We start from the raw sequence: 25,855 nt of genomic DNA on the forward strand, positions 1-25,855 counted from the left end.
TTAGAACAGGAAGCAGGAAACAGTCCAAATGATGGACAGCTCAAATCCATTGTATACACTGATAGGTAACTATAGACATAGCCTATACTCGTGGGCCGTGTGAGAATTGAGAATTGGGTATTATCCATTATGTAGGCACTCAGAGCCTGGCAATTTTCAATGCTTCTCTGAGCCTCGGTTCATCAAATATTGTGATTCATGGCCTGGTTCACTTAATTGGATGGTTTCCTAGTGTAAGATCATTGCCCTACTCATACGCTCAACCTTCGAACAGTCCCGTGCTCCTGACCCAAGTGCAGTAGTGGGATAGTTGTGGGCCAGGCCACGGGGATGGAGTCCCTTTCAGATGCCAGATCAGCAAATCAGTTGTGGAGATCAATGATAAAATGCATGTTACAGCTGTATCACATTATAGCAGATTATATGTAAAGGATTCCCTTCCTTTTAGGTAATATGAAAACGAAATACCCTGGTAAGAACTTCAAACTGGAAAAAAAAAAGAAAAGGCTGCTCTGCTTGAAGATTTTCACTTGAAAGATACCAGAAAACCTCTGACTTTACTGTTCTCTTTCCATTTGTGCTTTTTTCTCGGGCTTATCACAGTACAGCCCCTCCCTTCTTACCTTGACTGCATTCTGTCCTCTTTATTGCACGTTTTGTGTAAGAAAAGGCTGTTTGGACTTGCCTCGTGGTAAAAGGGAATTAAAGAATGCCAGCATCTTAGGTAAATGTACTGAAGACGAGATACACAAGGAGAGGACAGGGGCCTTCCTGGGTTGGGACACCTTTCTCCTGTCCCGTTTTCCCAGGTTTAAATACAGCCAAACAGATTCACCTACTGATGGCAGGGCCAGTGAACCAAGTGTGCACTGTGCTATGTAAACCTCCTGGAAAATGTGGCAGCTGTTGAGCCTGGCATATTCCGGATTTAAAATGAATTAATCCAGGGGATTTGATTTGAAGGGTATATTTAGCACTAAGCGTGTTTACTCTTGTTGATAAGAAGTTCAATGCCGATCCATTAAAGAAAATTGGCGTGTCATACAAGTGCCCTGTTCTTGTATTTGCTCACGCATACACACACTTCACATGAGTTTTAAACTGTTTGCTTAGAGCTTTCATTCTTCCAAAGAACACGTCTGTTGGTTTTTGTTCCAGAGTGTCAGGCTTCCTTGGTAGCCAGGAGATGGAGTCCCTGTTTGCTCTAGGTGGTGGGCAGGGGGAAATGGAGCTCTCAGGTTTAACTAAAAAGAGAGAGGAACAGGAGGCAACCCCAACCATTCCTGTCCTCAGTGAGGCTAGCCCCACATGCTGCCTCTTGAGGTGAAAGCCTTCTGAATTGCTTGTTGACATTAAAAACTTGGGAGGCAGAAGCAGTGAGGTCCTCAGTATGTTTGAATATCTGCCCCCCCCCCCCCCGCCAATATATGAGGCCAAATCTTACTGCTGGGATTTGGTGCATTAAGCTGATATGAAATAACGTGGATGCAATCAATAGAAGTTGAATTACAAAATGGGAGGTAATTAATTTTATCTCAACCTTGTTCATAACTTCTCCTTGCTTTATTCTGGGTCTTGGCTGGGCTTGTAAAGATGCCAGGCACCACTTTGTCGTTTAATTCTTACAATAGTCCTGAAAATTGGGACGTGTTTTCTTTTTATGGCTAAGGCTTGGATTTAGAGAGGTAAAATAATTTGCCCAAGGTTGCACAGGTCAGAGCAGAGCCCACATTCAAATCCAGGCCTATCCGATGCCAAAGCCCAAGCTCCTTCCACTTGACCATGGAGCTGTTCACAGAAGTCAGAGCCCTGTGTGCACGTGAGGCTCAGGAGGGTTGCCACCTCCGAGCACACACCCACTGAAGATGGAGACCTGGGGCTGAAGAACCAACCACAAGCTCAGCCCAAATCAGGGCCAGGGCCAGAGGAGCCAGAAGGGCTCTGAGCTGTGCTCTGATGCCTGCACCTTGGCAGGAAGTGCTGCGCGGTACAGAGAAGGGGTGAGGAAAGGCAGCCACCTGCGTCTGTGAATGCTCAGCCTTTTGTCCTTGCTCCTTCTCCAAAGACAGCTTTATGGTTATGGCTTCCAATGGCACTCTGTAAGCAATTTTGTAGTTGCATTACAGAATGTTGGATATTTTTGTGTTTCTCTGGGATTGGTAATTATGTGGTTCTTACTTAGCAAGTCCTGTGAGCGGGGGGAGCTGAGAGAACCCATAGTAAAGACGGAGGCGCCTGGAAGAGGAGAATCTAGGATCTTCTTTTTTAGCAGGATGTGGGCCATCCTTGCCGATGGGCACTATGGCGGAGAGCAGGGGGAGAGGGAATTGGAGAGACAGCAGTATTCAGAGGCAGTGGAACGTCTTCACGCCTTCTCTTTGGTAGTGCAAGGACAGGAGTTTCCCTGTGGGTCTAGTGGGCACAGAGGAAGCAAGTGCCCAGGAGCCATCTTGCTAGTGTCCCTCCAAAGACTCCCTCCCGAAGTTTCCAGCTGCAAGTGACTGCAGGGTGTTTGAGGGGGTTAGAAGAAGTTCAAGCCTGAGGGATCTCCCATGTCAGTGACTTGTGTACCTCATATGTCCAAGAGCCCACGTGTGTGCCTCAGGGGTTGCAGCATTTGGACACTTTCACCAAGAGGGCAGGGAAAGCCCATAGGTGTTGCCAGTCAAGCAGTGACCTCAGTGGAGAGAGAACTGTAGTCTTGCCAGCTTTATGAAGAGATGGTTATCACTTTTCTTATCTCTCCTCTGTACTACCTCCCCACTCTCCCAAAACAGTACCTAGAAGAGGAACGAGAAGCAAGGAGAGAAGACCCCTCACCAGTCCTCACAGCCTGTAACGAGAGAAAGATGAGTTTGCATCATATATGGCATTGGAATTGTAAATGGAGCCGGATGGTGATTTCCTCTCTGAGTGTAATCCAAAAGCTAGTCATTCTGCCTGAGATATCCTGAGGGTAGGAAAGGAAGATTTGACAGGCACGGTTGTAGACAGCAGTTGCAGGAAATAAAGCCTTCTCATGTTTTTACCTGTGTATGCCCCAAGGTAAGGTTCTTCATTTCATCAGTCCCGGAGGGAGGGAGAGGATCGTCACGTGACGCTCGCTGCATGTGGCCCGGTCCTCCTCTGGCCAAGATAACTTGTTTCCATTTCCCAACCATGTCAGGTTGGGCCCTGTCACTATTCAGGTACGGAATGTACTCTGCTGAAATTTGAGACTTGTGAGGCTAAGATAGTTGTAGTCTTCTGAGTGACTGGGCTGACCATGGAGTTGATACCAAGATCATCGTTGGCTAAGTTCTCATGGTTTTGCTGTGTCTGATTGATTGATTTAGGGTCAGAGGAAGATCTGATTCTATTTCTTTACATTCTTGGCCTGTTCACCCCTCCACTTCGTTCTCATATTCAGTCCTTTGGCCAGTCAGCCGGTCAGTAAATCTTCACTGAGTCCCGTTCTGTGCCAGTTGGAGGGATATGGCCGCAAACCTGCCCTGCAAGCTCGTCGTGGAGCCTGTGTCCTCTGCCCCAGTCCAGTGGATCTTCTGTGCCATCAACACTAAATCTTCAAATTTTCAAATAAATCTTCTCGGAATCCTCAGTTGCTCTCCACTGTCATGCGTAAAGTCTTACCTTCTGAATCAGGCCTTTTTGTAGAGGATTCTGGCTAATTTTTAGCCTCGTCTCTGGCTACTGCCACCATCTGTGAACCGTCTACTCCACTGGCACTGGCCGGCTCTGTGATGATCTGTTCCTTGCTTTTGTCTCTCACCTCTTCATCTGCAGTGCCCTCCCCTCAGTCTCCATCCTTCCAGAGGGTTAGCGTCTGTCTCAAGGCTTTTTGCTTTCATGAAACGTGACCCCCAATCCCCTAGGCTCCACGGGGCTGTTCCCGATTCAAACTCCTGCCACTATCACAGCCTCTGCCCAGTCCTGGCTGGTAGAGGCCATTATTATTTGGTGCTGTGGATTTTCCCTTCCACACTCAGAAGCTTATGGTGGTAGGAATGGCTTCTTACTCAACTTTCTATTCTGTTTATCATCTGGCACACGGTAGGTGTTCATAAGAGTTTGTTGGAAAATGAGTGGAGTTCTTTTTGTTTCGTTTAATGAGCTTTTCTGCATCCAAAGATGCAGAGATTATCAAATAGTGGAGTGATCTTGGGTTAGAAAACAGGGTATTTTTTTTTTTCAGCCCTACTTGTCATTTGCCTGTTGTGTTCCTCAAGCATAATTGAAAGTGGAGTGGAGTTACCTCTAATGTTTTATTTCTTTGAGAATTTTTTGGAGCTGAGATGAATTGCTTTTCCTTAGATCATGAGATGGAGTTCTCAGCCAAAGGCACAGGGGACAAATTAAACTTAGTCTAATATTGTTTTGTTTATACAAGGGACACTCTATCTGGAAATTTATAATATAGGTCCAGGGGGCCTGGGTGGCTCAGTCGGTTAAGCGTCCGATTTCGGCTCAGGTCATGATCTCGCGGTCCGTGAGTTCAAGCCCCGCATTGGGCTCTGTGCTGACAGCTCAGAGCCTGAAGCCAGTTTCAGATTCTGTGTCTCCCTCTTTCTGTCTCCTCTCCCGCTCATGCTCTGTCTCTCTCTTCTCAAAAATAAATAAACGTTAAAAAAAATTTATAATATAGGTCCAGGATAGCTTCTTGAATTTGTATTAATTCTAAAACTGTATTTCCTGCTTTGAGGGTTCAGCATTTGCCACGTTATCCTGATAGGTTCTGTGAAATATGTGGAAACCTTGAAAAATTACACTTTGGACGATAGCTTAAATATTGCCATCTTCTGTTCATTATGAGAAGTACCATTGACTTTCAAGAAGACATCTTGTGTGGCTCCTTTGCTTGGAAAGATTACCAGTAAATTATCCCAGGTCACAGGCATTCCACTGTTTAAAAATGTGAACACAGAATTCTAATTATACATTAAAATAATAATAATAATAGTATTTTGAGTTTTATTTATTACACTGTTTAAAAAGAGTATCTCTGCAGTATGTGGTAAATAGGCTTAACTTGAATTCTTCAAGAAACAGAATAAATATAAGGTTGGTGTAGCATAAGGATACTTGCAAGTCTCCTATTGTTTCATTTGATGAAGCTTGTTGTAAAGGATTGGCCAACAGCTTTGGAAAATAATTATACAAAGCAGTGATATTTTGTAACGGTGGGTTTCAAAAGAATAATGCTTATAAGTCATTTTAGAAAAAAGTTTCCCCTTAGAACTTTTAAGGGATAAACACACGTTGTCTTCAAAATAACATATTTTTTTCTTGATGAAGGCCAAACCCTTTGTTCTGATAGCATGCCCAGGAGAAGGGTGACGGTAACTGGAAACAGTGTCATGAGGGGCTGATGTGCCCCAGCTGATGTGACAGGACAATCATGGGCAGGACTGTTATGGAGAAGTGAGGCGTCTGCCAGCCCGGGCTCTAAGTACCGCTGGCTTGTCCTCTGCAGTTTTCTTTCTCGCTGCTAATATGTGTTATGTCTATAATTTAAATTAGAAACCTAATATACTGTGTTTGTAACAAGGACACAAAAGCATCTAAAATAGTATTGATCGTGTCCCCTGACACTTGCCACCTGTCTCTTTGTTCTGCCTGCTGCCAGGTTGGTATAGTTGTTCACTCATTTTAATCTGCTTAATCAAAAGTGTATAAACGTGAATACATGTCTATCATTTGTTTTACAAGGAATGAGATATTTGTATGAACATTATTCTTTAGGTTACGCTTGTCACTTAACATGTCATGGCCAGTTCCAAATCAATGTACATGTCTCTCTGTCTCTCTATATGTAAAATCCATATCTTTCTTTTTGTTTGTGTAGAAGTTCAGGGTGTGAACATAGTATAATTTGTCTCCTCATTACCCTTTTGGGATATGCATAGATTTTCAGGTTTTTACTGTTACAAAGTTTTAATACACATTCTTGGACACCTGTCTTTATGTGCTGGTAGTTTTAATTGTGTATGATTCTCACAAGTAAAGATCTGGGTCAAAGAATGTTTATGTTTTTAACTTAGCTTTTTGGAAAGTATTTGTTAATATCCCCCTGGTACCTCACTGTCAGCCTGAAAAGTGATATATATATATATATATATATATATATATATATATATATATTTTTTTTTTTTTTTTTTTTTTTTTTTTTTTTTTTTCTGGTGGTGAGTTCCTGGTGTCAGTTTTCTGCCTGGGATAACCCACCTGCCTTTTGTGGACAAAAGAGGAACATGGTCAGTGAATACTGTTTCCTAGGATGTGACTACCTGCTTAGCCAAACAGCAAGGATAGAACATTAACAGTAATACGTCCGTCCATTCCAGAAACGTATGTATTTTTCAGCTAAGGCAGGGCTTGCCCCCTGCTTGGTTTGAGTTACACAGGATAAGGGCAGAAGTTTCCGTTTAATAAATGTCTTCAAAGTCCATTGTCTTTAACCTGATTTGCACTGGGAAACCTCCACTTCACATCTGCAAAATTATGGTAATGAAAGTGGTCCCCAAACCCTCTTAGCAGGTGTCTAGTGCCTGGAGGAAATGGCTCTGGAGAGAGGGCTGCATCCCCTCGCTTTAGTCCATGATTCCTGTTCAAGGTTTAACTGGGGGATTCTTGGAGGCAGATTAGAAACGTGCCATCATTCCTATAGGATAATGTGTTTATCGGCAGTATAATCCTGGAAGATACGATTTAGTTCACAGAACTTTGTACTCCAGCTGTATCTGCTGATATTCTTTTGCCGACCTACAGGTTATGATGTTTGGTTAAGTCAGGGCGACTCGGCTCTTTCACAGAATTGCATATCCGGCATCTCTCACGGAACTGTAAGAGGCATCTCCAGAAGGGATGTGCAGAATGCTTTCCAGCTAAGAAAACGTTTCCCCACGTCAACAAACGTATAAGCTCAGCATGCGTGCCTGAACAGCTCAGCACACTATTCCCCTGATTTCAAACATGTTGTGTTTCTGCGCATCATTTTGAACTGCTTTCGTGGCTGTCGGGGAAATGTGCGGGTTGTGTTATGTCCTGAATGCCATCGGTGACCCTTCTGTTTTGCTGACCACCGCAGCTCAATGCAATGGCAAATCGTGCCGCAGGGAAGGGCTATGAGAACGAAGATAACTACTCCAATATCAAGTTTCAGTTCATCGGGATAGAGAACATCCACGTCATGAGGAACAGTCTGCAAAAAATGCTGGAAGGTAAGCATTTCCTTAGGCACAGCAGTAAAGAAAAAATGCAGCGAAACGTTTTCATGTCAAGTGGAATAAGAGAGCCTTTTGCTTTTTGAGTTGTTACAGTGATGCTGTTTACATAGGTGGGGTAAGTTGAGACAAATGTCATATTGCAGTGACTCCTTAAACATTCAAGCCTTTCCCTTATTTTTTGTTAAGTGTCATGGTGAAATGGTTTTATTTTTAAAATTTATTTTATTTATTTATTTTTTTGGGGGGAAAGTCCGGGGCTCTTCTGTGCTTACGGTCTAAAGATAAAAGTGCACGGGAGTATTTTTTCTCTCCCTCATGATATTAGTTTGACCCACATTCAAGGCCATTTAGAGATAAGGCAGCCCTACATTTAGAGCGATAGCCAGGTCTGTTGTGTGTGGAGATGAGGTGTATACAATGAATCCGAGGGGCCGAACGGCCATGAGAAGGGAACGTGTTGGAGGAGCGGATACTCGTTTCTCAACAGCGGCAAGCACTGCACTGCGCCTGCGCCTAAACCGCCGCCACACCGCCCTGCGTCTCTCCTCCCCCTCCACCCCAGCACCTTGCACAGCAGGACACATACACGCAGGCTTATGGAGACAGGAAGTTACAAAGATGGATTATGCGGTGTAGAGCCACCATTCTTGTGGCCAAACCAGCCATAAGCTGATTAGCAGAAATTCTGCATTTCAAGCAAAACCAGTCTCATTTACTGCTTCTGCTCCATGTGATTGTGAAGGCGCCGTCCACCTCCTCTGGCTCTAGTGGGAACCGAGCAAGGAGGATGCAAGACCCTTGGCTTTGCACCTTGGGGTCCTGGAAAGACTGCGAACGCTGTTGCTTGCACTCTGAGGCCCTGGAAAGGTGGAACTGAGTGGGAGAAAAGTGGGCTGTCGGAATAGGAAAGGGAGGGTGGAAGGAAGGGGACAAAGGAAGTGCTTTTCCTTTTTCTAGGGGTACACATTTGCTCTCAGTTAGTATGCACTTCTCTGCCTCATGAGAAGGACAGGGGTAGTGAGAACCTTGCCGGGTGGGGCTGGAGGGACTTGAGCGGCACATTCCTGAGTTCCATTCTCTTTCCTCAATTTGCTGGGTCAGCTCAGTCACTGTGAAACTTGCACATATCAGTTGCCTTCCCTGGGCCCTGTTACCTGCTGTAGAATGAGAGGCCCATTTCTATGCGCCCTTCAAGCCCTGTGGGTCTGTGACTATAATTTGATGCCCCTGGTTGCAAATATCTTAACCTTGGGCATTTGAATGGTTAGAAGAAAGCTCATCCTGCATCTGAAAAAACCCACCACAGCCCCAGAGAATCTCTTTCTTATTTCCTCATGAAAGTCACCTTGTCTCAGGCCACAGTGACATCCCTGGGGCATGACTGAGCTTCCTAAACTTCTGGAGATAATCATGGGCAGTTTGGGTGTCCCTGCTATAAGCTGTGCTTTTTAGGTGTTGAAAAATTTGACTAGCTTTGTGCTGTTATTAAAGGCATAGGCTAACTTTAGTATGAAGACCTTAGTGTGAAGTTCATTATCAGATTCATTAAAAAAACAGTATTTTTCATGCAGTAATTTCATAAGCTGACTTTTGAGAATGTACATTTTCTTCTGTGCAGAAAGGAGCTCTTAAGACTTTTTATAACCTTTCACTTGGACTTTACGTTTCGAATTAGCATTATTTGGTTTCTCATTAGGAACTGTTGCTCCTGCCCTTATACCTGTGGTCTGCCTCCCTTCCTCTAAAGGGCAAGCAAACCGACAGAGCCCTGGAGGGTGGTCTCTGTTATAAGAGGGACCACAGTAGTTCGATAGCACTTTTTCAGCTGTCAGCACAGTAAGCAAGGACAACCTTCTGGATGACTTTCAGGGAACTTGACCAATGTTTGACTATCTGTTGTTACCAAGTAAATTATAAACCAATTGTGGAGGCTCAGCTGATGAAGTGATGCAACCAGACCCACCTTCTAAGGCTTTTTCTGTTTCCAGCAGCTGTCCTTGGCGTCAGAGAGATCGGAAGGTTTGTGCTGCTGGTCATTTGGTAGGAAGAGGGATAGTGCATTTTATTCATGGTTGTTATTTTCTTTTGAGTTTTTTTTTTTACCACCATTAATTAATATCAGAATAGATTCTGAATAATGGAAGAGGAAAAAAATGTTTGCATTCTAGCTGCTCTGTGAGCAAGGGCTGTGAGATATTTCATTAGAAACTGAAATTTAGGACCAGGTTCACATCTGGTGTAGGTCCATTTATAGAGCTCATTTAATTTTAACTTTGATTTCTAAGTTCTAAACCAGACTTATTTTGCAGTATTCATATCTCCCAATGAGACAGTAATGATACCTTCCAGTTATGGAGGACTTTTGTAATTTCTTGTTTTCTACAGTGTCTTCCCTTTGGATGATTGGGATAATGTTTTTCCCTAAAATAATAAAAGGATGCCCTATATTTTCTTTTTTTTATTATTTAAAAATTTTTTAATGTTTATTTATTTTTGAGAGAGAGAGAGAGTGAGTGGGGAGGGGCAGAGAGAGAGGGAGACACAGAATCCAAAGCTGGCTCCAGGCTCTGAGCTGTCAGCACAGAGCCCGACATGGGGCTCAAACCCCCGAACCACGAGATCGTGACCTGAGCCAAAGTAGGAAGCTCAACCGACTGAGCCTCCCAGATGCCTCTATTTTCTTTTTTCTTTTTAATTGGAATAGTCAATAAAAAGCCCGCGTGTCTGTGCCATGTGGACCTCTACACACACTCTTCACAATATGGCAGGTTATCTTTTCAAGGCGTGCCTCTCTCCAATTCTAGAGTCTGGTATATTACATTTAAAACATTTTTACATTACATATTTAATTTAAAAGTTTTTAAGAACACGCACTTCCCAGGACCACATAACGAAGCAGGATTTGTGCCTAGTACTTTCCATCACCTTAGAGCGATCCTCATTGATTTGTGGGTCTGGCATCACACAAGCTCCCAGATAACCACCGCACATGGTAACGATGTTATAACATTTATGGAGTGCTTACTATGTAGTGGACACTGTTTTGATTTCTCAGATGTATTTATTCAAGTAGTCCTCATGGACCCTTGTGGCTGTTCTTAATATCCCTGTTTTAGGGATGAGGAGGTTGAGGTGCACAGGCTGAGAAACTTATGCGCGCTCACAACAGTAGGTGGTAGAACCAAGATTTTCCCCTGATTAGTAGGAATCCAGATGCCACACTCTTCAGCACCTGGCTTTATGGCCTTTCTAGGTAGCAGGTTGGGTAGAAAGTGCCCTGGCCACGCGTCTGAAGAACTGGTACTGGGTTCTGTCTTTAGTCCCTGAATAAACTTGAACAAACCTCATTTCCTGTACTTATAAAACAATGTGAACAATGCATCATCCCTAACTTACAGATTTACTGAAAAGATTCCTGGCAAACCATTAAGTGCTTTCCAGTGTTTGGTGTATTATGCTTTCTCATGGGAAGCAGTACTGAGCTTGAAGTATGTTATGAATAAAATGGGTAGGCTAATGGGCTACAGATTAATTGAGCCAGCCACACAAATACTTGATAGGTCCCAGGCCTTTCTATGGGTTACTTTTCTCACTTCTTTATTCAGGAGACGTGGAGTGAGATAGAACAATTTTAGAGGCATGGAGGTGCTTGCCTTATGATAGGGTCTGTGTCCACTCAGCAAAAGTTCATCAACAATAATTTAATAAACCACCGGTCAGGTCTTGTGGATGTTTTCTCAGCAAATTTATTTAACAGAGATACAGATCTCAGCCCAATGGCAGGTCAGATGGGAATGGGTCCAGAGCACGGGGAAAGGGCCCAGCATCCATTCTGCAATTTGGACAATACTACAGTGAAGGGCTGTTTGAACAGGGCCAGAGTCAATTCAATTTAAAAGCTTGAAATCTTTGTAGCAGGACCCACAGTGTAATCACTTTTGTCATATCCCCCGGAATTGTGGGCATTGACAGTGGAGAAAGTTTTGTGGCAAAACTAGGTGGCCCCAGAGATCGCATCTGATCTGTGCTTCTGTGTGAAGGTTCTGAGCCCAATTATTCAGAACTTTCATTAGGTGTTGAAAGGATGGTTGAAAGCAGAGAATTTTGAGTACGTCATGGGAGGCAGTGGGTATTGTGGTCATGTGACTTCCTGCTCTGGTCTCCCTGCCAGGTTGCCCTGGGCACATCAAGGTCTAGAAGGGAGCAATCCCTAATGCACCCAGCTCCAATTCCATGAAATATTTCTCTCTGCTCACAGTAAAGGTTGTGGCTATCACTTCAAATGTCCCTTTTGTTTGATACTTTCTTCTTCATCTCATACCTTTATGAGGTGATAACTAATTCACCCTGGTAGAAATGGAGCAGTTTAACTCTTTATAGGCTTACAAATTTAAATTTTAAATGAAAATTAAAGTTTAAGTTTAAAATTTAAAGTTTTTCACTTTGAAGCATTTCCTATTACATTGCCTACAAGTTTATGAAGTTCTATCAGATACGAGCTAATAAAAGGCTATAAATGTTAAACTTCTTTCAGTTCTCTATGTTTTGACTTTTTGCCATTATTAACTTCCTCAATTACTAACCCGTTAGATGAGACAGCCAACCAGACCTGCCTGGAAATCACCATTTAAGCCATAAGGTATGGGTTTCCACACAGAAAACCGAATTTCCCATTAACATGGAATTAGATGGCTTTACATTTATCTAAGGCTTTTCACAAAGTGCTCCGCATGACCAACGGAGCTGTCCTGTCAGGCTTTACTTGTCATCAGTTCATGGTCACTTGGAGGAAAGAAATAGATCAAGAGCATGTACCTTGCTCTCTGTGGTGTTGTCAAAGGATGTAAAATGTGGCTGATAGGGTGCTGGATGGTATCAGCTAATCTGGACGATAATATCCTAAGCCCTAAGGCACGGAGGAAAGAACGTGCCTTCCCCGGGGTGTATGTGCTGTGGACTGGACTCCAGGTCAATTATTTACTGGCTGTGTGACCGTGGATGATGACTGAGTAAACTTCTTTAAGCCACCTTTCCAGTCTGAAAATTGGGAGTACATAATACCCTGCAGGGTAGATAATGTAGGCATAGCACCAGGCACAATACCTGCATATTGTAAGTACGAAGAAGTAGGTGCTACCGTAGTGATCTCAGACGTTCATCTGTACCTCACATGGTTATTGAGAGTTTTCTACCTGCTGGGCATTGGATAGAAAGATGCTTCATTCATTAATGCCAAACAAAGTACTGATTTTGATGCAGGGTAAATATCGTGGGCAGGGAGAAAAGATGCTTACTTGTTACTGAGGGCTGTCCCTAGGTAAGTCAGGTGGTTGAATGTTTTAACTGGACGTCAAAGCCAAAGACTTCATGTCTAGGTGACATTGTCAAGGAGAAGGCAAGAGGCAACAAAGTGATTGAAGGAGAGAATAGTGGCTGTTTTAATCCTAATTAGGTTTTATCGTGACATTCACGGACACAATTCAAAGATTAATTTCACCCTCAAATTACTGTTGGATACTTCGTTAATCATGATGGCTAGGTTTTGGATAGCTAGGACATTTACACAAGGAATGCTGGTAGAAGACGGTGCCTCCCATGCAACTAAAGATAGACATGACTAATTTTAGTGACACGGCGAGCTTTTTCCACAGGGCTGTCGTTGGAATTTGGCAATTCAGGAGTTCCTTGCCAGGGCCGGTAAGGTGTGAGATTTGGTGAGAATGCTGGTCCTGGCGGCTCTGTCAGTGGGTGTGATGAGAGTGGAATGGGTCCCCGCCCACTACATCCCCTGCAGCATATGCTGCTTCGTTCACCACTTCACTTATGTGCTGCCCCCATCTTGATCTTCAAGATTCCTGGGCCTGCTCTCCAGTGCCGACTGCTGACATTGTACATCCCCCCTGACTTCCCGGCCTCTCACCATTTTCTCCCAGTCTAGACTTCTCTATTTCCATTTGCTTTAAGTTTCCTATTTAGACGTTAAGCCTTACCTTCAGTTACGTTCCTGTTCATCCTGGCTCAGTTTGCTTACCGACCTAATTATCGTCTATTTGTAGTGGGGAAAAAACACGGAAATTGGAGTCAAGGGAACGCGATTCCCATCACAGCGTACTTACTGTGCTGATAGGGTGTGGACCTGGTCCTCTTCTAGAAGCTGAGATAATTAGCCCTACTGCAGGTGGGAGGTTGTGTCAGTTCGTGGAGAGAAAACTACCAAGCCCAAGCCTTCCATATGGTAGATGTAATATATGGTAGATGTTTTTGTATTTATTTGCTGTAAATTGTGTTCCTAGACATGGAATTCATTTGCAGAGCTAATAAATGCTGAGGGTATTTTTTGGTGAACGTGCTGCTCAATTTCCTTTAGGCCAGTGGTAATTAGTGTTACTGGAATGTGTGTGTGTGCATACATGGATGTATACACCCATTCATGTTTATTAGTAGCTGGACCCACACACAGACTCACTCACATGTCTGCCCGTGGATACTGTTTTCTCTGCTACTAATTCAGGCAGTGCTAACAGGTATATGGAAGTTAGGCTTGACTGTGCCTTACCAATTTCTCTCATCATCCAACTCTTTAAAAGAAAACAAGGCTATATACAAACATGGCTTCCGTGGTGTTATTGTATAGCGATTCCAGAAAACAGCATCATGCACAAGGCTGGAGTCATTTTAGAGAATAGTCACTAATCTTGTTGGTGTCCTGTAGAGAAGCCAATATACAGAGGTGTCCAGTTAGTGTAAAGTTCTCTATAAAGAGGACCCGTGTTGCTTGGCCTGGATAGGGAGGAGCATAGCACTAACACTCATAAATGGGATACAATTCATGCAGAGCTCAGAAGTTATTCTGTGTCACCATGGTGGGCTCTAAGTAAAAGGCAGACTATAAAACAGGTGTAACCAAACACTTCCCTCTCAGAGGCCATCATTGAGTCCTCTTTGAATGGTTTCACCTGCTAGGGTTTTCCGTGAAGGCAGATGACTACTATTTTGCCAGTTCGTTGAAGATCATTTCAGTGGGCTTGGCTTTTTGACTCTAAAACGGGAAAGGGACAAATCAAACATCAGCAGAACTCGGGTGGCTGTGAGGCTGGTAATTAAGGGAAGGCCATGTACACTTTGACGTTAGATCTTAGGAGACAAGAAAGACCAACATCCCAAAGGGTTCAAATGGAGATTGTCTTTGCATCTTCGCGGATCCCACCCAATAACCATATATGAAAAAATGAGATTGGTGTTAGGAAATATCTAAGGAAGATTGCCTAAGGCTTATTTTCTCCCAAGCATATTTCTTATTTCCAGGCCCTATATATGTGTCTTCTTTTTTTAAGTGTTGTTTTTATATGTTGATGGGATATAGATGCCCTGTTATGTAAAACAAATACTGTTAGACCTGGGCATTAAACTCCTGGTAAGTAAGTACAATTCTCTGTAATCTGTGGCATATGTCTCTGATGTCAGCTGCAGTGAACTTCGTTCAGCCAAATGGTTTGTAAATATTGGTTTGGGTTTGGCAACAAGAGTGAACAAATCGGTATTTCTGTCTTATCCTGAGTTTATCCAAACAAACCCGCCAGTTTTAGATTTAAAAATGCAGGCACTGATTGTCTTATTCTCAAGTGTTCCCCCATCTGTCCATGTGTATTAATCACCTGCAGAGCTGATGGTGTTGACCCCGCCACTCGGCCTTTGGTGGGAGAACATTCCCGGGGCTTACCTTCTTTGAGAACCTGCTTGAGGTTATTTTACTTAGCGTGTGCAGTTTTTAACGTTCCTGAGAACAGAAATGTTAGACCAGGAGCCGTGCTCAGCGTGGGAAGGAAGGAGCTGGCCTGGCAGGAGATAGAGCAGCTTGTGCCCTTGCTGAGTGAGCTAAATGGAGAAGGAGGCACTGGAACATTCTCTCTGGCAGTCCCTTGTAGGGACTTGTTTCTGTGAGCTGTCTGTTCCTCTCTTGCTTTTGGCACAGACCATCTCCAGGTTAGCTGGAAAGCCTGGTGTCTTTATTTTTAAACTTGCTGTCATTTCCATGCCTTGTGGGAAGAGAAGGTGAAAAGGATTATTTGTTCTTGGGCTGAGCCTCAGGGTTTGGACGCCAAGATATCCCTCATGCTCCCTGGACTTCCTGAAATAAATGGGAATGCCAACTAGCCCTAAGCCCTACTACGATAACAACCAGAACGTTTGGCCTATTTAGTGAAAAGAAAAAAACACAAACGTTTGCAAGGTAATGTTATCTTGTGGAAGATTTAAAGGACAGTGGAGTCCTGAGACTCTACGTGGTGGAATGTGTGTATTTTAGGATTAAGTTGAACACTTTGGGTCATGGCCTGAGGTTAAATAGAGAGACCAAACAGCAGGCACCCTGGGAGTGGGGAGAGGTCCCAGAGAGTGCTGGAATTTTGCTTCCCACTGGGCTGGGTGCACTGGCACAGGCGAGCCTGCCCCCTGCAGGAACCGAGTGGTACTGCTGGGCAGGGTCACGGGGGAGGGAAGGCAGGGTGTGCTCAGTTTTAACGAGAGGCTGGCCCTCTGCCTTTGCATTAGATTCTGCAATCTGTCTTCACACTGGCTGCACACACCTGAGCTCCCGGGAAGATTTATGAGGTGCACCCTGGCTAGCTTGCCTTACGGCGTCGACTTTGATGTGCTCTCCTCCTAAAACTGCCCGATGTGCCTTGTAAGGCTCCTTGGCCCAGGCTTGAAGCCATCTGCCCTTTGCCACCTCCCTTCCTAATTGTCCTTTTGCCAACTTTATAAAAGACAAACACACCCTTGATCACATCCTCAGTCTTACTCTGATGTATTATTCCAGGGTGCGTGAGGGAATCCATAATTTAAAACATTATTGCAGGGATACATGTGCAAAAACGGTTGGAGACTGCTAATCAAGTTCATCTTCCTTGAGCACTCTAAGTCCCTGCGTCCCAGACAAATAGAATGAAAGGCACAGGTGTGGACATTTGTAATTTTATGTTTTCTAGGGCTGCATTAAAAATGAGAAGAAATGGATTTTTATAGTACGTTTGTATTTAACTCAGTATATCCAAAATGTTATCATTTCAACATGTAATCATTACAAAAACTATTAGCGAGATATTTTTTATTTCTTTTTCATACTAAGTTTTTGACATTCAGGACATACCTTGCACTCATAGGCTATCTCAGTCCAGGCTTGCCACATTTCAGATATTCAGTAGCCACATGTGACTAGCGTCTACACTATACTGGATGGTATGATTCTAAGTGATAAAGTGTATCACCTCTAAGTTGATAGTATGTGGGAGCCAAGGAGCATTTAGAGTGGTTCATGTTTGAATTACAAAAAAATAATACAACCGAGGTCGATAGACATTGCTTAAGAGCATGGACTTTGGAGCAAAATTGAATCCCAGCCTACAATGCTTATCAGCTGGTGACCTTGGACAAGTTACTTAACCTCTCTTTGCATTGGTTTCCACTTTTACAAAATAAAGACAGTAATAGTACCTTCTTCATATGATTATTATGAGAATTAACAAGCTATTGAATATAAAGCACCTGAAGAATGTCTGGCATCTTAAAACTTATTTAAGTTTTGCTCTTATTATTAATAGTAATGGTACTAGTTTTAGTTAAACCTAAGGTAGCTGTGGTGTGGTGGCAGAAACTCTAGGCTTGTTTGTCACAAGACTTGTGTTCTTCTTCCATTGATCACTTTGTGTTTTAACCTTTCTTATTTAAAACAAAATTTTTTTTAATGTATACTTATTTTTGAGAGAGAGGAAGACAGAGCACGTGCAGGGGAAGGGCAGAGAGAGAGGGAGACACAGAATCCGAAGCAGGCTCCAGGCTCCGAGCTGTCAGCACAGAGCCAGATGCGGGGCTCGAACTCACGAACGTTGAGATCTTGACCTGAGTCGAAGTCAGAGTGTTCTAACCTTTCACAGCCTCAGCTTTGAGATTTGGGTTTGAATGAGTCTGTACCTCCTGCCTGTCAGGACACCAGGCTGGATGAACAGACAATAAAGCATATATCATAGCTCCTGGCATAGTTTATATGTATGATCTCTTTGCACCCTTCAGGTAACTCTCTGAGGAGGGTGTTTTATCCCCATTGCACACTTGAGCAAATCAAGGCTCGGTACCTAGCCCCAGGTTGCATTGTTGGACAGAGCTGGAATTTAAATGTTAGGTTTGACTCTGAAGCCTGGGGCATTGAACAGTACCACATGCTGTTGCCCACGCACACATCGTGATTATTACTAAAATGTACAGGTTAGGTCACATACAACCAAAATCTAAGTGAAACATGGAGGCCTTCCCATTTCCCCCAGATGTCAGATTAAGCTACTATGAAATACCGTCTCATAAGAACATCTAGAAATGCCAGATAAATATAGCAACCATTTACTTAAATGAGTAACTGAACTTGTAAGAAAGAAGAGGAATAAGCCATCAGGTAGTCAAGACCACAGTGAGATACCACTGCACATCCACTAGGGAGGCTGTAATCAAAAAGACAAGTGATTACAAGTGTTGATGAAGATGTGGGGACATCAGAACCGTCTTCACAGCAGGTGGGGATGTAACACAGTGCAGCTGCTGTGGAAAATAGTTCTTCTGGCATTTTCTCAAGTGGTTAAACCTGGAGTTATGGTGTGACCCAGCAAGTCCACTCCTATGTATGTTTTCACGAGAGGTGAAACATACTTCACATGAAACTTGTACATGAATATTCATAGAAGCATTGTTCATAATAGCCCAGAAGTGGAAATAACCCAAATGTCCATCAGCTGATGAGTGGATCAAAAAATGTAGTGTATCCATCTAGTGACATAATTGGCCTTAAAAAGGAATGAAGTACTTATGTGCTACAACTTGTATGAACCTTGGAAACATTATACTCCAGAAGAAGCCACTCACAATGAGCCACATATTGTACGATCCTGTTTATATGAAGTATCTGGAATACGCAAATCTATACAGAAAGACAGTAGATTAGCGGTTGTCTAGGGCTGGGGGAAGGGGAAATGCGGGTGACTGCTAATGGGTAGGGGAATTCTTTTAGGGGTGATGAAAACATTCTGGAATTGATTATGGTGATGGATACACAACTCTGTGAATATACTAAAAGTCATCATACACTTTGAGTGAATTTTAAGTCAAATTCGATTACAAAACTGTTAGAAAAGAAAGAAGAAGAAATTTCCAGGTGCCAGAAGGAAAGGGTGGGGGTGGGGAGAGCCATCCGTTTTACATGTTGTGGGAGCCTTCCTTCCTCCTACTCCAGTTCAAATACGTAAAACCTTGGATTATGAGCCTGTTCTGCCAGTGTCCCACAAGACAAGCAAACATTTTAATTTGATAAACGAGCGATGTCTTGTGGTATGCATCTTACGTGATGCTGAATGTCACAGGATAACCACTGAGCCAGTGGTTCTTGAAATTCATTTTGATAGATGACTGTTTCGGATTACCTGTTTCTGGAACAAATTATGCTCGCAAACCAAGGCTTTACTGTGTATTAAACTCAGCCCCAGATTACTGTTCTGCTATATCATATAATTGGGGGGTGTTAATCCTGTATCTTGTTTATCTCTTTGCTTTTACCTGAGAACACAGTTCCTTGGTGTATTGTTATTTTTTATTGTATACTCATTTTCAGTGAAGATTTTCTGTGGGATTCCATAAAATTATGGAAGTGTTGTTCCTGAACAGTTTTTTGGTTTGCTTCTGCCACTTATCATAAGACTCCAGCCCAAATATGAAAATTTATTAACTAGGGGATCCTGCATATAAGGAAAATATCATTTTAGATCCTAGACTTGTATGGGATTAGACCTAGGGTTTCAACATCTCAGGACAAAAATTTTTTTTTTTCCCTTGGGTAAATTTTTATTTTCCTCATGTCAAGTCCAGGCATCCTGGTCATCACCCTGAGTCCACAAGTGGATTGTTTTTAATGGCTCAGTTTGATACAGGGAATCTCAGTCCCAACCCCTGCCTCACACAGACCCAGAACTCGATCTTGCCTCCGCTCCAGTTATACTTAGCATACTGATGCATATAGTTACCCATTTTCCCCCAACCCCCACTCAAATGATAAGGAAATGGTAAAAAAAAAAAAAAAAAAAAAAAAAAAAAAGGCAAAGACATGAACGAGTGGGACAGTGGGAGAATGGGAGAGGAGGTGCCAGCAACAAAAATTGCAACACTAGAAAATGGGTGGATGAATAATGACTGACTGGTTAACCGACTAGAGAAAGGCTGAAATTTATGGTGGGAGTGGTGAGAAACACTGAAGCAAGCCACACAGCCCCGCGGACCCTCAGAAAACTACGGAATGAGGCATCAGGTTCCTCTGAATGTCTGTCCTTAGACACCAGCCTCCTCCCTCACCTGTGCTGCCCATTGAAGGCTCTTCCCTCACCTCCACAAGGGAATATTAGTGATGAACTTTCTGGAAAGGTTGACTAGAGAGACTCTGGGCTCATGGACAGCAGGCATAGCTGGAAGAAGGGGCAGGGAACAGCAGGCCAAAGAAGGGGGATTAAGTAAATGTCTGTGTATGGAAGAAGACCCATGCTTCTCCTCACTGCTCTGCTCTGAGGACACTGGCATCCAGTCTTATGGAGTTGCTCAGGTATTTGAAAGTCCTTTCCTGGGGCCTGCAGCCATTCCAAGAGAAAGGACTTGCTGATCCTGAAGTTTGGGGGCTCAGACGGCCAGATCTCACACGGCAAAGCCCTGAAACTAAGAGGTCTGTTCGTACACCCAGCACATCCAGTCACCTGTTAGTGCCCTGTGCTTACGTATGAATGGACAGAGATCACGGGGCACTTGAGGAAAGCCCACCATGGAAGACAGAGACAACACACGTGCTCGCACACACATACATGCGCAAGCAAGGGAGCAAACAGAATGAATCTAGAAAAACCAGATTCATCCTGAGAGTAGAAGCAATGAAAACAAACTGCCTTTGATCCCCATAGAGAAATAGCACTGGCCGACCCGAAAGCATCGGCAAGCACAGCTGTTGGCTAGTATGGGAGAGAGGGATTCTCCCGCCCTGCTGCTGAGGATGCAGACTGCAGAAGCCCCTGTGGAGAGCGGTCTGGGGATATGTGGTAGGACCCTATGACCCAGCCCAGTTCACTTATTGACATGCATGTACAGGGAGATTTTTCACAGGGAGACTGTAGTCACATATCTTTTGAGGCACTGTTTGTAAATACTGAAAAGGAGGAAACAACTCACTAATAAGAGTAGGGGAATGGATACATAATCCAAGACGTAGTCATAGAGTAGAATATTGTATATACTTGTCAATTGAGTGAACTCTACCTACATAATATGGATGTCTAAAAAATAAAATTTTGGATAAAAAAATCAAGTTGCAAAAGGCTTAGAAGTGTGAGAATAATAGTCATGAGGGCTAACATATAAAACAACATATGAAATAACTCTTTGATACAGGGGCTGTTATCCCCACTTTACAGCTGAGAAGACTGAGGCACAGAGAGGCTATGGAAGGTATCCAAGATCACACAGCTAGTAAGTAAGTCGTGAAGGGGCGTCAACCTGCCTGGCGGTGTTCACAGACTTAAGATGGAAAAGCAGGATGACATAGGAATATGGGACTTTATTTGTAACTTTTTTTTTTTCCCAAGAAAGGGCTGAAATAACTGTGGCCAGTTTGAGTGTTCGCTACATCACTTAAAAATCTTTCATACGTTGGGGCGCCTGGGTGGCTCATTTGGTTGGACATCCAACTCTTGATTTTGCCATGGTCTCACGGTTTGTGGGATCGAGCCCCGCGTCAGGTTCTGTGCTGGTGGTGCAAAGCCCGCGTGGGATTCTCTTTCCTTTCTCTTTCTCTTTCAGAATAAATAAACACACATTTAAAGAATCAATCTTAAAAAAACGAAATCTTTCATATGTTCAGATATCTCATAACTTAACACACGGTAGTGGTTAAGGACACCATAGCCTTGGAAACAGCCTGTGAGGAGTCCCCAGGGCCCTGGGGCTGCCCCACAGGGCTATGACTTCTGTGCATCGGTCTGTGTATTTTCACTGAGCTCCAGCAGAGTACCTTTTCCTGTGCTGATTTGCACGTGCTTTCTCCCTGCTACTGGTAGCGTGCTCTCCTGCGGGTAGGTGACGTGAGTGGCCGGGGATGGCATTGTAACCTCTGACAAACGGACAGCGCTTGGAGTCAGAGCGATGCCAGAGAGAACGCCGTTCGCCGGCTGCTTGTTAGGTCACTGAAGCAGTCTTCCCGCTCAGGAGTTTGGAATTTTGCCTAACCGTGTTGATAATTATAAAGGTTTTTTTTAAGTAGGGCCTTTTGCTGGGAATTTTGGTGTTATTGCCTTCATCGTTGCCGTCATTTGTGACTCAGAATTGGAATACTTGTGTGTGTGTGTTTTAATGTGGCTGTCAAATTGCAGGAAATGAGAGAGTGAACCATCTGTTCCGTGGCATATTGGAGGAAAGGCCAGTCGATAAATTAAATATTGTAGTTAGTCGTTGTCTGTATTCCAAATATGTAATACTTTTGAAGAGTTAACGAAGTTGAATGTGGGAGGTTAGAGCTGGAAGGACACTTAGGTATAATGCAATACACCTTCCCTATTTTAAACATGAAGAAATGGAGCCTCAAAAAGTGGAAATGACTCGCGTAGGACCATATAGCCACTTCCTGACAGCACGGTGGGGGGTGGAGGAGGGTGGGTAAAAGGGCCCTCCGCTCCCTGCATGTGTCACTGCATCACGGAGTACAAAAAAATAGGCAAACAAGCGTAAATCTATGGGACATGACGTGTCGTTGGTTGATTTATAGGATTCCTCAAAACTGCTTCCTGGGTATAAAACACACAAACTTTGGAATGTAATTATTTCTGATCCATAGAACACTAGCTCTAAAGCTTTTTCATGCTTTGTGTTAACTAAAAGGTAACCTCTAGAGGTGAAATTGCTTGTGATAATATTATAGAAGTGTTGACATGCCTGCCTTAGTTGTGTAAATATAGATAGCAAGATGATTCTAGCTTATCTTTATTTTCAGTCAAGGGAAAACCCCTAACTTGATGTTGGAGAAGCAGGTGAGAAGGACAGGTTCTCATTTTTTTTAAATTTCTTTTTTATTATTTATTTTTTGAGAGACAGGGGCAAGCAGAGGGGGGGAGGGGCAGAGAGAGGGAGACACAGAATCCGAAGCAGGCTCCAGAGCTCTGAGCTGTCAGCACAGAGCCCGACGCGGGGCTCAAACCCACAAACCTTGAGATCATGACCTGAGCTGAAGTCGGATGCCTAACCACTGAGCCCCCCAGGTGCCCACAGGGCTTCAACTCACGCCCCTGAGATCACAACCTGAGCTAAGATCAAGAGTGAGATGCTCATCTGACTGAGCCACTCAGTTGCCCCAGGCCTTACTCCCAGTGGGGGGGGGTTGCTGGCAAGAAGAGTTGGAACATTTCTTTTGAAGATGTTTAGGATAGTTCTGTTTTGTGTTTTCGCAAAACCCAAGTGGTTGGGTGCTGCAGAGTTCTAGCTGGGCGGGTGCTGGGGGCGTTACAAGAACTTTCCCGTGTAATGTGTGCATTCATGTACTCCTTAGTGCCCCAGGGCGAGTATCCTAAGTCCGTCTTCTCTGCGGGACATTCTACTGTGGTAACAATGATTTTCATTAATATTAGGGTTTAAACTTCACAAATGGAATACTTTTGAAATGCGGCATCCCTGATGACGGGAGAAAGTAGTAAGAGCCTTGCCTGAAGTGGTTCGGTAGAATCCATTTTATTAAGTATGGGCATTTATCTTGACTTAATTTCTTGCAGAAAATACTACAATGAAGGAATCATTAACCAACCACCTGCAAATATGATCAGATGTAAACTATGAAATTGCCTTTATTTTGCTTTCATAACATTTATCTTGCAGTGTGCGAACTTAAATCTCCCTCGATGAGTGACTTTCTGTGGGGACTGGAGAACTCTGGCTGGTTAAGGCACATTAAGGCCATCATGGATGCAGGAATCTTCATTGCAAAGGTGGGTGAGAAGGGCAGAGCAGCCAGCGGACTGGTACTCTGGCTTCAGAACAGGGATCCTGCCTGCTTCCTCCCCATCTGCTGCGGCCGCCATGCTAAGCTGTGCCTCGCCGAGTGGGGAGCTGGCTTTGCAGGCCACAGTTTGCCCTCTTAGGATGTGCAAAAGAGAGGACAGTCTCGGTCTTTCCCTTTTGGGAAAAGGACTGAGGCCGGTAACAGCTGAAGAATTCGAGTACGGGAAAAGTCTTAAGGAACCCAGAGGGGAGGGAGGGTGGCTTCTGGGCGTGTGATGGGAAGGAAAAGTTTTGGTCACCAGCACCAAGCCAGCCCTTACGCTCCCCTAACTGGATGGGGCATTAGCACTAAATTAATGAGCCGTTTTCGGTTATGTGGGTTTTTTTTTTTTTTTCTTTTTCTTTCTGTAGGTATAAAAGCAAACCTAGTTCTGATGAGACATTTTTCCTTTTTGTCCCCATTCTTCCTGACTCTTTGCCGATCCCGTGTGTTTCAGGCAGTCTCAGAGGAAGGGGTGAGTGTGCTGGTTCACTGTTCTGATGGCTGGGACAGGACCGCCCAGGTGTGCTCGGTGGCCAGCCTCCTGCTCGATCCGCATTACCGGACTCTGAAGGGCTTCATGGTGAGTGTAACCCGCCTCGCGTCCCACGCAGGGCCTTGAACAGAGTGGACAACTTGCGGCAAATTTGTTTCCCTCTTGTTCTTTTTCTCTCAGTCCGTCAGCAAGATTAAGAGGCAAAATGTGGAAAATGGTCTCGGAGTAAAGAAGGGAACTGAATTTCTAGGATGTTGGGACCCATTCGATTTGGCACTATTAAATGTGAATTTGGGGGCGAGTACACAAGATATTCAGTAGTTTGCAAAGTAGGGAGTTTTACATCCTCTTTGCTCATAACTATTTCAAGCTTGAGGGAACACGTGAACATGTACTAACAGGAAATGCTTTTCAGAAAAAAAATACTCGGAGCAAACATTTTCTGTATCGTGCACGCAAAAGGTCCTTGAGAGGAAAAACCGTTTTCATTGACTGCTTTTGTTTTAGATAGTCCTTCACAATTCTGGAGTATTGAGAATTTCAGTGTTTTTGTGTTCTTTGTTGAAAGTATGAAGTCCACCCTTTCCTAGATTTTCACCATTTAGGTGTGTGTCACAGCGTGACCTGTCACGTCCAAGTGCAGAATGTTGGTGTAGTTGCCTGGAGTGGTGACGCTCTGGCCGAGGTGGAACCCTTGTCTTCAAATGACGGCAGGGGCTTCCTCGTGACTGGCAGATTGCCTGGCTCTTGCCTCTTGAGCCATTTAATAGAAAGTGCTCCAGTGGATCCTGAATCCATGCTGGGGCGAGATGCCGACAGGAGCTGAACGTGTTGCTTCTACTGCTAGATTCCCTTCATCGAGTACTGTCCCCCGGCACTCGGTGGGGGCAGGAGGGAAGAGGCAGAGGCAGGTTTTTGTGATGGGCTGTCTCTCTCTTCTGTTTTTGAAAGTGTCTGAGAACTTCCAGTGACCTGTGATAGCATTGAGACTTCAGTGATACTCCTGCTTCAGACCCCTCCCCTGGACCGAGGTTAGGATTCCTTCATTTCCATTTGGACAGCCGAGGGTTTCGGGGTCACACGCTATTTCACGCCAGCCTCCGCCACTGACTCCTTTTGATTCTGCCCCATTAAATTTATGCGGCGTCAAGGGCAAACTTCAGCCACTCCCTATTGTTTTCAAGGGACATCTCTGGCCATTTTAGAGCATTGGTGATAGTGACAGGATTGCTCTCTAGTATTAATTTTGGTTTTAAATTCAGACAACTGGAGATTATACACTCATGTTACCTCAAATCCAAAGCAGGGCTGAACTCCTCTATTATGTCCCAGACTCCCATCATTTTACAGTTTTTCCAATGTGTAATAAAGATCACAGGAAAATATTCCCAATGGTTTCTTGTAAGGACGTTGGTATTTGATGTAACTGAAGACATAATGGTCAAGAGACAGGCTTTGGTGTAGAAAGGGCGAGGTTATGAGTTAGTATCAACCACTTCCTACTAGCCTGATCTTAGGAGTATTTAACTTCTCTTTTGGTTCTCCCTTCGAAAAATGGGTGATTATACTTGTCCCACAATGAAGAGAGATTATACGTGAAGTAATATGAACAGTGGTTTGTAGGAAGCACCCACTGGTGCTGTTACCCCCTTTTCAAATATCCATTCCCGTTTATTTTTCCTGTGGATGACCTTCACCTTTGCCCTTCTGCTGTGCACGTGCGTCTCTACATTGGTGGATAAGGAGTGCTTATTCATTTGCAGGTTACCTGAGGATAGTCACTACTCCAAGAACCTTTGAATCCTTCAGCATTGTTGGTTGGGGTCTCTTATTTTTCCTTGTTTGCTTCTCTCCGTGATACTTATATTCTTTTTTGTGTAGGTATTAATTGAAAAGGACTGGATTTCCTTTGGTCATAAATTTAATCACAGGTAAAAAAAAAAAAAAAAACCCAAAACCTTAAAAATCTGTTTTGATGTTTAGGATAGAAAGATCTATTTCTGGAGTTTTCAATTGAGTGAGGGGGAAAATAGCCTTATTTTTAAA

General features: G+C 43.7%; 1 protein-coding gene across 4 annotated transcripts in view; it reads left to right on the plus strand.

Annotated features, from left to right (window-relative positions):
• The window catches only part of MTMR7 (myotubularin related protein 7), a 176,756-nt gene that overhangs the window by 141,273 nt on the left and 9,628 nt on the right, over positions 1-25,855 (plus strand). For all 4 annotated transcript variants that reach the window (XM_053216349.1, XM_053216350.1, XM_027077237.2 and 1 more), the window contains 4 exons: positions 7,082-7,214; positions 23,151-23,260; positions 23,771-23,896; positions 25,691-25,740. In XM_053216349.1, the coding sequence (XP_053072324.1) occupies positions 7,082-7,214; positions 23,151-23,260; positions 23,771-23,896; positions 25,691-25,740 (419 nt within the window). The remainder of the gene's footprint in view (positions 1-7,081; positions 7,215-23,150; positions 23,261-23,770; positions 23,897-25,690; positions 25,741-25,855) is intronic.

Source organism: Acinonyx jubatus, chromosome B1 (genome assembly GCF_027475565.1).
Source record: "Acinonyx jubatus isolate Ajub_Pintada_27869175 chromosome B1, VMU_Ajub_asm_v1.0, whole genome shotgun sequence".
Classification (NCBI taxonomy): Eukaryota; Metazoa; Chordata; class Mammalia; order Carnivora; family Felidae; genus Acinonyx; species Acinonyx jubatus.